Here is a 13,553-nt window from a genome sequence, read left to right on the forward strand (position 1 = left end):
TATTTTCATTATAGGCTATGCCTAATTGAATGAATTATGTGTGCAGTTGATTGAGATAGGCGTACAACAAATAGCAGTAGCCTATAAATGGAATAAACACTAAACAAAAATAATAGTCATGGCTGTAAAACTTGAGCAATTTCTTTTTTTTTTACTTGAACCTTTCATAAAAAATATCAATCAGCAGATATCCGCACCTAGCAACCTAGCAGCATGTTTAAAGGACTGAATTTAGGGTGAGCCGGTTACTCATGCCTGAAACATGCGCGTTCTTGTGCGTAAAACATGCTACAAATTGGCATCTGTTGCGTCTGTGTTGCACAACAGATATTGTACTGTACTCCATGTACTCATTATCGCTGGCCAAGAACTTGTTATTCAGCTTTCTAATGAGCACCATTGTAATATATCTGGACTATTTGCCTTTTTTTTTTTTCTAAAGGGAGGGTTTAAATAGCTGTCTATTACATCTGGAGTCATTTCACTTTGCAGTGAGCCTTTGAGAGAGAACCGTAACAGATGAAGGGTAAGATATAGATTCATATGAGAATTTATGATTATGATCATTTGTCCACTCTAAATGAATGTATTTTTATTGGTTTAACAGCATGTTTATGAACATTGTAAAGTTGAATAGTGTTGCTGGTGCTTTCAAAATAAAATGCGAAATAACATGTCTGATTCTTCCCTGCTTCCTTCACAGATTTGGTCATTAAACATGTCAAGCTTTGGCGGCATGATAACCAGAAGCTTCACCAGACGGAGGGCTTCGTCGGCGCCAAAGCCCTGGTGGTCCGGAGGGGGAACCCCTTCAGGATCTCCCTGAAGCTCAATGAAAGACCCTTCAACCCCAAGACGGACGCCCTGGTCTTCAAGTTCAGCATCGGTAGGAACAGTTCACTGCGTGCATGGAGAACTTAAAAGTTAGACTTAAAGTTTACGTTTATCCTATAGAGTGGATATCAACCTTAAGATTTGAGAATGGATTAATCTCAGTTCGACAGTGAAGCTTTATAGTGGTAAAAAAAACGGGGAAAGCGAACCATGATGTTTCTATAAAACAAATATGAATGATAAACCATTCGACTTTTGTGAGGATATGGATTCAGCACATGTGGAAACATAGGTGGAACTGTTTCATGTTTTTTCATGATTAATGTAAGTTACCTAACCTGCTGTGGCATGCATAAGTCTTCATAAAATCCATTCATCTTTAGCCCTGAAACAAGGTTATCAAGCAGCACTACAATTTTCTAGCTCTAGCCCAATTTTGATTGCATGCTACGATTTTTCTCAGCTAACTTGTAGTCTAGGATAAAAGTCTCTGCTACATGACTCAATGTCAATACAAACCACTTTTTCTCTCATCCTTAACTCTAACTGGCCTCTCTTTTGCCTGCCAGGTCACCTGTTTGTGAAGCGGTCCGTCACCTTCTCCAAGGTGTCTCTCTGTTCTCGCTGGGGGGCCTGCATGGACCCCGAGGGTCCGGACCTGCAGTGCCCCTCCATCCTAATCTCCACCCCCGCCACCGCCCCCGTTGGCACCTACAGTATACAGATGTTTGTCTTCACGCCCAGCAGCCGCAAAAGCTACCGTCTGGGCAACTTTACCCTGCTCTGCAACCCCTGGTGCAGCAGTACGTGCACACTCACTCGCTCACTCGCTCGCTCGCTCGCTCGCTCACTCACTCACTCACTCACTCACTCACTCACTCACACCACTCACTCACACAGACACACAACCACACACACACAACCACACACACGCACACAATAGTAGTTATCATCTTGGTACTCCAAGATGCTTTACATGGGTAGTTCAACCTTTGTGTGGTAATGAGTTGAAGTCAATGCTAGTTGTGTTATGTTGCAGAGGATGCAGTGTTTCTCTCGTTCGAGGACCAGAGAGAAGAGTACATTCAGAACGACTCAGGCTTGTTGTACATGGGCACGCCTTTGAGCGTTGCTGCCAGGCCCTGGTCCTTCGATCAGGTGTGTACACGTTACTGTGAGGAACAACTCTCACAGTGACGTTAAAAAAATAGATAATATTGTTGTTATTATAATTATTAGTAGTATTAAATTGAATGTATTTATAGGATGTATAATAATGATAACCATGACACTTTGGGTTCATTTGAAAGATGTGTCACTTATTTTTTTCTGATTGCTATCTGCTCCTTCTTCTTCTTCTTCTTCTTCTTCTTCTTCTTCTTCTTCTTCTTCTTCTTCTTCTTCTTCTTCTTCTTCTTCTTCTTCTTCTTCTTCTTCTTCTTCTTCTTCTTCTTCTTCTTCTTCTTCTTCTTCTTCTTCTTCTTCTTCTTCTTCTTCTTCTTCTTCTTCATGTCTCCCGTCTGCAGTTTGAGCCAGACATCTTGGAGGCGTGTCTCAGCCTGCTCCAGGTTAGCCCCCAGCACCTGACGAACCCAGTGAAGGATTACAAATCCAGGGCCGACCCTATCTACATCAGCAGGGTGGTGTCTGCCATGGTGAGCAACTCTCTCTTTCTCTCTCTCTCTCTCTCTCTCTCTCTCTCCCTCTCTCTCTCTCTCTCTCTCTCTCTCTCTCTCTCTCTCTCTCTCTCTCTCTCTCTCTCTCTCTCTCTCTCTCTCTCTCTCTCTCTCTCTCTCTCACTTTCTCACTGTCACGCTGTATGAAGTGAGATTCAATTCATTGATCAGTAGTGGGGAAGTTGTTATGGTAACACAGGTGCTTGGTTCAAAGATACACAATCTTCAAACAAGAGAATTGAAAAAAATCAACAAAATGTAAAATTAATCCCAGAAAGAAAAACTATCGTTTATAAAAATATTTAAACGATTGAAAGGCTGCAGGTATACAGAAAGGCACATAATAATAATAACTATAAACAATTTGACTAGCCGCCCCGCTGGCCCCTATGAGAAGGCTGGAGCAGGATGGAACCTGTCAGCAATGACGTCCTTTACTGCCATGCCTGTTTAATGACCCCAGCCTATTCAAATCGGTTTGAACGGAGCCAGAGTCACCTGAGGCCACCTGGCACGACTCCATTTAATTACACGATTATGCAAGTGTTTGGGTATGTGTATGTCTGTGCACAAACCTGGCCTGCGTTTGGGCGTCTGTGTCTCTGTGCGTGCGTGCATGTTGGTGGACCGCAAATACACGAAACACCTTCATAAACCAAAGCGCCCAGAGCCTGTTTGTACAGCACTCAAGAACACATTGTGGCCCTCTTCATAACAAACACATCAGTCTTCAATACAATACGAGCTGCATCCTGAACTCTCCCCGCTGCCCACTCTGTTGCCGTGCAGATCAACTCTGAGGACGACCGGGGGGTGCTGACGGGGAAGTGGTCGGGGGACTTCACGCAGGGCGTTGACCCGTCCACGTGGACCGGCAGCGGGGACATCCTGACCCAGTGGGCCAAGAGCGGCTTCAGCCCGGTCATGTACGGCCAATGCTGGGTGTTTGCTGCCGTCATGTGCACAGGTGACTGACGCAATCACATTTTCCATCTGAATTCTCTGTAAACAATTTGTTTGGATAAGTCATCAAAACACACCTTTGTTTTTTTAATGACATTATTCATGTTATTATTCATGATTCCAACGCCTACTCCATCGTTCCCATGACAATGTTCAAGCTACCGTACGTCTACGTGTGTGTGTGTGTGTGTGTGTGTGTGTGTGTGTGTGTGTGTGTGTGTGTGTGTGTGTGTGTGTGTGTGTTCATGTATCTCACACCCCCTTGTCCTTTTTTCAGTCATGCGAGTGCTCGGCATTCCATGCCGCGTCGTCACAAACTACAACTCGGCCCACGACACCAACGGCAACCTGGTGATCGAGGAGTTCTACAACGAGTTGGGGAAGAAACTACCTCACAGCAAGGACAGCATCTGGTGAGCAGAGACAGGCACCAGCACACATCTTCACATCAGGGCACGGAACCTGGAATACAGATCATTTCTATGTTTATACTATAATTGAGTTGATTAGTTAGGAGGCAATCAAGTGGTTATTGGTTATTGACGGGGGTTCAAGCTTCGTCACATCAATATTTGCTGGGGTGCTTGTTGGCAGGAACTTCCATGTCTGGGTGGAGTGCTGGATGACCAGGAAGGACCTGGGCTCAGACCTGAACGGCTGGCAGGTGCTCGACCCAACCCCACAGGAGAGGAGTGCAGGTTGGTTTCAATACACCACCCTTTGGGTTTTAACCTTTCTCCCATCTCAGTAGCTAGCTTCCTTCGTTCCTGTCTTCCTCCCTCCCACCCTTTCTTCTCTCACTCTCTCCCCCTTCCCTCCCTCTCTTACTTTCTCTCTCTTTTTTTATTTCTGACTGTCTTTCTTACCTCCCTCCCTACCCCCTTCCCTCTTTCTTTCTTTCTTTCTTTCTTTCTTTCTTTCTTTCTTTCTTTCTTTCTTTCTTTCTTTCTTTCTTTCTTTCTTTCTTTCTTTCTTTCTTTCTTTCTTTCTTTCTTTCTTTCTTTCTTTCTTTCTTTCTTTCTTTCTTTCTTTCTTTCTTTCTTTCTTTCTTTCTCTCTGTCTTTCTGTCTTTCCTCTCCCCTCCCTCCCCCCCTGGCCCTCCCTCTGTCTGACCCTGTGTGTCCGTCTGTCCCACCAGGGGTGTTCTGCTGCGGTCCGGCTCCGGTCAGGGCTCTCAGGGACCGCCGCATCGAGCTGCCTTACGACATCCCGTTCGTGTACGCCGAGGTGATGGCCAGCGTGCACACGGTGGTGCTGCGGGAGGGCCAGGTCGTCTGCTCCAGCCGGGACACCAAGCGAGTGGGCAGCCTCATCTGCACCAAGGCCGTGGGTCATCCCCGGCCCGAAAACATCACCGGAGACTACAAGCACGTCAAGAGTACGGAGCCCTTTATAGCCCACAGACCAACTGCCTTGTCTTAACATCTGTGTGTGTGTGTGTGTGTGTGTGTGTGTGTGTGTGCAGACCGATGGATTATGAGCTTAAAGGTGCTTTATTTGGCCGAACAAATCCCATCAGACACCAAAACAGGGCCGGTGTCCCTGTTACCTGTGGGTGGTTGTTGGCGGTTTTCGTTGGAAGTTCTCTTGTTGGCCAACTTGAGGTCACATTCTGTAGTTGGGTGTTGGTGTTACACCAACGGTTAAAACACCTTGTTTGACTTGTTTTTTTAGCAGGGATAGTTTTTAGGCACCGAAAATTGCTCGTTAATTAATTTTTGAGTGCTGATTAATAATTGACTCATTAATATGTGCCAAATGAACAATTGATGTAGTTAAACAAACCTTTTATGTGGTGTGTCTTCAAATCCAGGCCCTAATTCAACGCTGCGATCAAGGAGGCGACATAATTCAGATGACACAGTGTCCAGCAATTGTAAGTGAACCTTAGAGTGTTTTGGTCTTTGCGTCAATGATTTGGCTCATTCTTTTTGGTATGGTTTAGAACTGTTTGGTGGTATTATATGACGATGTCCTGATGTTATATTCTGCAGCTACGTCCCAGGGTGTGTCTGTCACTTTAACCCTGGAGAAAGCTCCAGTTGCCGGGGTGCCCATCACCTTCAGGGTGACGATAACCAACAAGGAGACGGTTGCCAAGGAGATCATTGAGCATCTCAATGCCCAGGCCAAACAATACAACCACAGTCCCTCAGATACTTTCTGGGAGGCTGAGAGCGTTGTGAAGCTGGCTCCATTGGAGGGTAAATTCACCTCACTCAAATCATTACATTTATATAGAATATGAAGAAATTCCATATACATAAGCTTGTATGAAAGAGAATAGAACTTAAAAAAGAAGAGGACTTAAAAATATATGACTTTGCTTTAAAGATGGATGCATAGATTAAGAATTAAATATGATATATTCTTAAACCTTGTTGAACTAATACACATTTACATGAGATTGAGATTAATATCTGCCAGAGTTGATCAATGATCAAACTTCCAACAAGCTGTGTCAGTACGCAAAGAAGGCATTTTTTAAATGAGTTTCCACAAATGACATTTTCCTCTGTACTATCTGCCACCAACTGTTTCTGAAGATCTCTGCATGTCTCTCTCTCTCTCTTCTACAGTCAGAGTGGTCAGGCACCAGATCTCTCCGGTCCATTATGAGGATGTGGTGGGGGATGACCTGATCAACCTGGCAGTGGTCCTGGAAGATCCGTACAATCAGCAGCGAGTCCTTGCTTGCGAGGAGTTCAACATCGAAAACCCACAGCTGGACGTAGAGGTAGGATAAATAAACACTGACGAACGCCCGGGGTTACCCCCTAGCAGAGTTCTGCTATGCGTGTGGAATGCAAAGATAATATAGATCTGAATAGATTCAATGTATTTAAATACACAATCACACACACAAGCATACACAATCGATCAAAATGTGTAAATGGTCTTATGTAATGTCAGATGTTTATCAGTACAACATTTGACATCTTAGGGTGAGTAGGTTTGAATGAATCCCTTCGTTTTACTTGGAAGAGTTTATACAATAAGAAATAAAAAAATAAGAATATTCATTATGGGACGAGGATCCCGCTCAAAATTAACCATAATTAGTCAACCAAAACATTTGAAGAAGTAAAAAGTTTTCTTCTCTGTGTCCAGATTATGAAGGAGGGTGCTGTGAATCGTGGCACCCAACAGACGGCGGTGGTGAGCTTCACCAACCCCTTCTCTGTGCCCGTCAGCGGGGTGCTGACTATCCGGGCCGCTGGACTCAAACTGGGCGAGCGGGAGTTCAGGTAAGACGACCACCTCAGTGCCTGATACCTTCCCTCGTTCATGTTTTAGATCTCCGTTAGAGAATGGCTGGAGGAGAATGGGTGGAGGAATGTGTGGTCCCAGGTGTGGCAGGAGGCTCACTCAACAGCACTGTGTGATTCCTTGGAATAATGAATCGCTGATGCTGTCACACTGTTGCTGATGTGGGAGCGGCACTCATTAAATCAAACTATACCAATAACAAATCTGCGGACAGAAAGGCGTCCATACATTTGCTTTGTCTGAGGGTTGTCTCAGGGGCCACTCACACTAGGGCCGTGGCACCGTGCCCGAGCTCATTTGCATACTAAAGTCTAGAACGTTTGGCTAGTGTGACCACGCCATCCGCATTCCAGCACGGAACAGCCCCTTGGCCACGGCACACTTGGGAGAGGTGTGCCGTGGCCAAAGTACAGATGATAATGAGATGACACGCGCACACGCGCGGATACGCAACGTGAGCTGGATGACGTAGTCCTTGAGCGACCCTTCTTTCTTCATAGGTCCATGCCCTTCTTCCCCACAACAATCATTTTAAACAATGGCGGCAAGTGGTTCATGAATCATGAGTGGGTTTACGTTGGTGCGATTGTGAAGTCGAGGGTTTACTTGAAATTTGGGCCGACGACAGCATTCAGTCGCAGCTGGACACCACGCTTGGTGATGACGTATTTATCGTATTACGACGTGTTGACGTATGTATGAAGGATCAATCGTGCCCAGGCCACGGCCTTTAGGAGCAGTGTGACCACGGCCCAGCGGGGGGAGTGGGGAGGGGGGGAATCGTGCTGAATCTTCCTGCAGCACGGAACAGGCAAACGGCCATAGTGTGAGTGACCCCTCAGTGTCAAAGGCATTTCATTTGCTGAATAGGAGCCGGATCGTTGCTGAGATGTTGATTCCTGTCCGAAAGATTTGGGATTTGAACCCCATAGCCTATAATGAAATGTATCTCAAATGATCCGTAAGTCGGGTCTGTTGTATCAGAAGTTTACAATCTGTGGATCTGGACCCGTAAAGGGACCAACTAGGTCAATGTTATGAAGTGGTCTGGTTAAGTTGATCATCAGTATGTTTGAAGACATATTTATGTTGAACATTATACATAGAGAGGTGGGAATTATCTGCCTTTATTGAAATGGTAATGAGAATGTCAAATGGGCTGTGGGTCATCCTGGGCCAGAATTCTCAATCAGGGCATGAAAAGAGTTGTGAACGCCAGGGATAAATGACTAAAGGTGTCCTGTCTCGTTTCCCTCTCCTTGCAGGATACTCAACCTTCCACCAGGGGGCAGAGTACAACAGTCACTGAGCTTCGTGCCTAAGAAGGCAGGAACGAGGATGATCCAGGCCAGACTCGACCTCACCAACAGAGCCGTCGTCAGAGGCTACCAGATGGTCACTGTCAACCGAAATTGAAAAGTTCCCTTTAGCTGTCTTAGTGTCTTTTTGTGGCAGTGGTATTTTTTGTGTAAACATGTCTAAAGTGCGAGTATTAGGAGTGGCTTGCGTCTGCAAGCACTCTTGTCTGAAAACATACTGAACAACTTTATATCTACCACAAAATCTAATGCCAAGCCAGTAGGCGCTTTAGACCGGTTGGTGGACAATTTCATCTAAATTATTTTTATATTTTGTATCTGTGAGAAATTGTTATTTTTGTATATTTCTATTATATATGTATTAAAAATATTTCTACATGATAACGTTAAATATGATGCAGTTTTTTAATGTAAATTAAGTAAATGTCCTTTCCACCAGAGGGAGCCCTTGCCCATGTTAATATTTCTCAAATACAGACATTTCAAGCGTTCTGCTAGTTATCCTCTGCGTCATTAACATTATTTATCCATCCTAAAATTAGTGCATCTCACAATAAACCGCTTTCACTATCAATGTAATGATAAGAAAATTTGTAAAAGAAACCAGCACACACTTTTCCCAGAATGCATTTAATTTATATTTATTAATCTATTATAACTGTTCAAGAAAAACACATGTAACAATAAAGCATTATATACAAACAGTAGCCAACTGACAGTAGGAGTGTAAAATGGCCCATAGACAACCATACCAGAGATTATGGGCTAAGTTAAAACATGAACAAAATATACAACCCCTTATCACAAGTAATCATTCAAACCAAAAGCCTATCATACAGCATCTTCAATATATTGTTTTTAGAAATTGGGCCTTTTTTCCTCTCCGTTGATATTTTGTTTCCAAAATCACTCCTTACTCACTACGGGATTTCACTAATTAATAAATAACTTACATTTTAAATGTAACATATGATCTATTTTTAAAGGCTCTAACTATATAGGTAAATGTAATGTATCTAGCCTATTCAAAGTTAAAGTGATTCTAAAATATAGTGAAGGTGGGATATCAGTTAAAAATAATGTTATGGTGTTAAACCTTTTCTTCTACTCTATGAAGTTGGCTTGTTTACTGGAAATCATTAGATTCTCTCCCCATTCCCAAGAGACGACATGAGATTCCTACTGGAAGGAACGTTAGATTCCGTGTCATGTTGACCATTTTCCTTTCAGTGCAACACCCTTTAGTTTACACCGAAAGTGGGGCGCCACTCCTTAATCCTTTGTCAAAACAATGATAAAATAAACATAAATGACCGAGCAAAAACGTTTTTCCAGTAATAAACAGCGTTCCCTGTGGTTAGATGTGTAACTTTGGTCCCTTATTTCAAAACAAAACCTCGAAAAATGTCTTTAAAAACAGAGCTCCCCACATGTCCTCTTGGCTTGAGTCAAAAGAGGTGAGGCTGCTTCCTGTTTCGGTTGTCCGCTCCAAGTCATTATGAAGACCACCGGGGGATAAAAAAAACCAAAAAGAAACGAAGCTGCTTTCATCAGTGTCTTGGATCCATTTCACTCAGTCGCCTGAGTCTTTCGCTCTCCCAGAGCCAACGTGTTCGAAGCAGAGTGGTGGTGGTGTTGGTGGCTGCCGCCCCCTAGAGGTAGTCCAGCTCCAGTGCATGGCTGAGCGCCTCCAGGTCAGCTCGACACGACACCCTCCAGAAAGGCATCGTCTTCTAAACACCGCAAAAAAATAATATATATTTATATTATATATATTTAACTTATAATTATTAAAAAACACTATTAACAGTGTAATACTACAGATCGTAAATACAGAAATGTATCATATATTCAAATCATTGTATATATTTTATGTAGTGAAAAGCCATGACTCCTTGAAAATACCATTCTAGGCAAACAAAATTATGGTTTAGTTTCTTCTCGCCTTACAGTGAAGAATATTTATCATTTGCACTGAAACAAATTTAACGCTATAGATAAAATATAGTATGTGAGACGGCTCTGCAGCCAAGCGATGGGTTGAGTAGGTCTCCCTGGGTTAGAGTCATGAGCACAGACGGGGTGTTTACCTTCTTGGCCACCGTCTCCTCTTCCACTCCGTCGCCCACGACAACGTAGACCGCTCTCCGTCCGAACCTCTGTGAGACGCGCTCGAAACAGCTCTCCTTCCCTAAGGGACCCCGGATCAGTCGGTGAGCATTAGAGATATCACTCACATTTCATACAATTGATACAAGTTATACATGTATTTTAAATATTATTTATGACGATATGTACTTATTAACACTATAAATATACATATTTATTCCACAGCAATGTTAAATACTTCCTGATTGGTCAATAATGCCTGAGGTAACTCTGGTATAAGCGGATTAATCCACTGTGGTGTGTCCAGTTATTTGAGAATTATTTCTTTATTATTACTTCTTCGGTGCTGAGCCACCCTGCCTTCGTCGCAGCCATATCATGCATCACTTATACTATTCATATCTTATGTAATTTGAGTATTCAGAAAAGTGTTGTATAAATAAAATGTAATATCATTATTATTTGTATGTATCGTAAGTCGTTTCACGTCAGGTACATTCTACGTGGAGCTCTATCCTTTCCCTTCCATCCCTCTGAGGCCGGGGAAGGATGGAAGGGATAAAGTGGATAGTATTCCAGTGATCTCTGACACCGTTACCATGACACTTCCCATGTACCACACAACACGCTTGCACTCTATCCGTTGACGTCCTTCCAACACGCAACAATGGCTTTGTCCATTACCTCCCCTCATTCCTTCATGCCCTTCCTTTACTAAAGTGTGAGCAGCCTGTGGCAGAGTGTCAGTGTGTGTGTGTGTGTGTGTGTGTGTGTCTGACCTGTCTTGGTGGCACTGTATATGTTCTCAATGGGGAACGCGGAGCCCAGGCCGTACAGCAGCACCTTGGACAGGGCAGGGATCAGCTGGGTGGTGGTCACCAGCACGTTGACACAGTTGGGCCTGGGGCGGAGGACGAGGACAGGGTTAAGGTGGATCCTCTCTAGGCTCTTGGGTCACGGTATTGATCGTTGGGTTTTTGTATTTATTATAATGATAATTATTAATATTTTTATGAAGTCATTGAGAACAAGTTATCATGTTGTATGAACATCCACAGGCGCCTCGTGGAGTAGTGAGACATTAGAGGTATCGTTTCTAAATCGTTTTTTTTGTGACATATTGTGACATATTATGACATATTGTGACATATCTCCAAAATTAATTAAACCATTTATTCCAAGCGTCTGCTTCTCGGAGCAAGGCGTGTTATCGACGTATTGTCTTCACGTACATTTGCAACCACGACCAAGGGAAATCAATACCATGTTACAAAATCTCTATTAATTATCAATATTTGTATATTTTGTAATACATTAGAAACAAATATACATAACTTCGCTCACTTGTTCATGTTCATTAGTGATGAGTCAACACACTGTAAATGAATGGAAATCTGATGATAATGCTCCACATTTTCCAACTTTTTTCCAGAGTTGCACAAACAAGCAAAAACAAAAGCACTCGGCAGAGTTCACGACCCCCCCACATCAACCCAGGCAGGAACCCACCTGGAGTTGATGAGAGCCAGGGCCTTGAGCGCCTGGGTTAGCCAGAGGTCGGTCAGGACCTCCATCTCCCTCCTCAGCTGGAGCCACTCCTCTCTCTTAGGGCTGCCCAGCAGACCTGCCACCACGGGAGGAAGGGGAGGAGGAGGAGGTTGGCGGTCAGGATGATGATGATGAAGATGAGGATGATGATAGATGATGTGATGATGAGGAATGGAGAAATTAGGAAGACAAGGAAGAAGAAATCGATGAAGAAATCGAAGAATAATAAGCCAGTCAAGACCGTGCTTGTTCGACAAACGAAATAAAACACTAACAATCAACAGGAAAGCAGATCCACCGCACTGCGATCTTGCTTAATTTCCCTGAGAGATTGGTACACAGTGCTTCCACGTAGGCTCCATTCTACTGATGGACAAATCTCACACAATGCTCCCACAGCCAAAACCCCAAAACCACATGTTGTTTCTTAACATAGTGTAGTAATCAGCCCTGCCTGAACACAGCCAGTGTTGGCATGGCTCACACTGCAGGCTGTCTGGACATAAGAACAGCTGCACACTCTCCATTTCAGACCACAACCGTATCACCTCCTATCTAAAGGTTGTGCGAAAACACGATCTACAAGCCCGAACCCGCTGAGTTGTTCTTTTCTTTCTGATTATAAAAAAAAAAAAAAAAAACGTCATAAATATACATATATATACATACATATATTTATTTATAAAGTATTTATTACTTCTTCGTTTTATTGCCTTAAAATGTTTGAGCCTTTATTCCGCTTAAACTTGGCTCTGTGTGGACAGGGTGACGTGAAGTGCAGCTCATAATCACAAGCTTCGGACCCGTCATCGACGAGCACACATCCCACTGAGGAGGACGTGTTAATATTCTGATGAAACCCTGTGTCAAAGCGTCATCGCTCTGAGACGCTTCCAGACGCTCGCTGGGTCTCTCGTGGGCCTCATCGCTCCCCTCATCCATCACGTCCAAAATAACACAAAACATACGATTCGCCAGGAAGCCAAGCGTTTTTGGCTCGGTGCGCTGGAGTAGCATTGAAAGAACGCCCACCTCCCACGTTGTTCTTGTACGTGCTGTAGATCTCCTTTACTCTGCGGTAGCGGAAGGCCAGCTTCCTCATCCAGTCCACCCCGCCGTGGACCCCCGAGCCCAGGCAGAGGGAGCCGGCCCCCGCGGGGGTCTGGAACCCGTCCGTCCCGAAGTTATACGTGCTGCGGGGGGGGTCGGGAGAAGAGAAGGATCAGAGCACGGAAACCACCGGGGTGGTTGGTCTGACGGGTCTGGTGCGGCTGGTGGTTGCATGTGTTCCTCACGTGAATATGGTCAGATGCATGTTTTATATGTTTTATGATGTGTGTGAATGCCGCATTGTGTATCTGCGACAAATTCCGACAGCCGCAATTTAAGTGAATATGGGTGACTAATGAAAAGGCTGAAGGGGGCTGCCTGGTGCAGCGAATAATTCACAAAGGGGTAATTTGACACAGCGACTTTTAGCTTGAAATCTAATCCAAAAGGCACTTCAACAAGTCTGTGCAATAAAACGTCTGAAGGGAGGTGGAGGCAACGATAAGAGATATGTTAATGCTGCACCAACGACCTTCATAGACTCTAGGTGCACTCTTCATGTACTTTATATGACACATGTCCACACACACACACACACACGTCACACACACACACACACACACACACACACACACACACACACACACACACACACACACACACACACACACACACACACACACACACACACACACACACACACACACACACACACACACACACACACACACACACACACACACACACACAACACACACACACACACACACACACACACCGCCTC

General features: G+C 44.2%; 2 protein-coding genes across 2 annotated transcripts in view; one reads left to right on the top strand and one right to left on the bottom strand.

Annotated features, from left to right (window-relative positions):
- Positions 1 to 491: 491 nt before the first annotated feature.
- tgm5l (transglutaminase 5, like) lies at positions 492 to 8,951 on the top strand. Its single transcript, XM_056606392.1, has 14 exons — positions 492 to 526; positions 704 to 886; positions 1,404 to 1,637; positions 1,874 to 1,992; positions 2,361 to 2,489; positions 3,300 to 3,477; positions 3,751 to 3,886; positions 4,068 to 4,171; positions 4,612 to 4,851; positions 5,287 to 5,349; positions 5,468 to 5,677; positions 6,053 to 6,210; positions 6,585 to 6,721; positions 8,009 to 8,951. Exons 1-14 carry the CDS (start codon positions 520 to 522, stop codon positions 8,157 to 8,159), a joined length of 2,049 nt encoding a protein of 682 aa, XP_056462367.1. The 5' UTR covers positions 492 to 519; the 3' UTR covers positions 8,160 to 8,951.
- Positions 8,441 to 13,553, bottom strand: part of eya2 (EYA transcriptional coactivator and phosphatase 2) — a 30,100-nt gene continuing 24,987 nt past the window's right edge. Inside the window, 5 exon segments of the mRNA XM_056606393.1 lie at positions 8,441 to 9,795; positions 10,153 to 10,253; positions 10,951 to 11,072; positions 11,681 to 11,795; positions 12,752 to 12,912. Of these exon segments, the coding sequence (XP_056462368.1) occupies positions 9,715 to 9,795; positions 10,153 to 10,253; positions 10,951 to 11,072; positions 11,681 to 11,795; positions 12,752 to 12,912 (580 nt within the window). The 3' untranslated portion in view covers positions 8,441 to 9,714.

The sequence above is a fragment of the Gadus chalcogrammus genome, chromosome 13 (genome assembly GCF_026213295.1).
Source record: "Gadus chalcogrammus isolate NIFS_2021 chromosome 13, NIFS_Gcha_1.0, whole genome shotgun sequence".
In the NCBI taxonomy this organism is placed as follows: Eukaryota; Metazoa; Chordata; class Actinopteri; order Gadiformes; family Gadidae; genus Gadus; species Gadus chalcogrammus.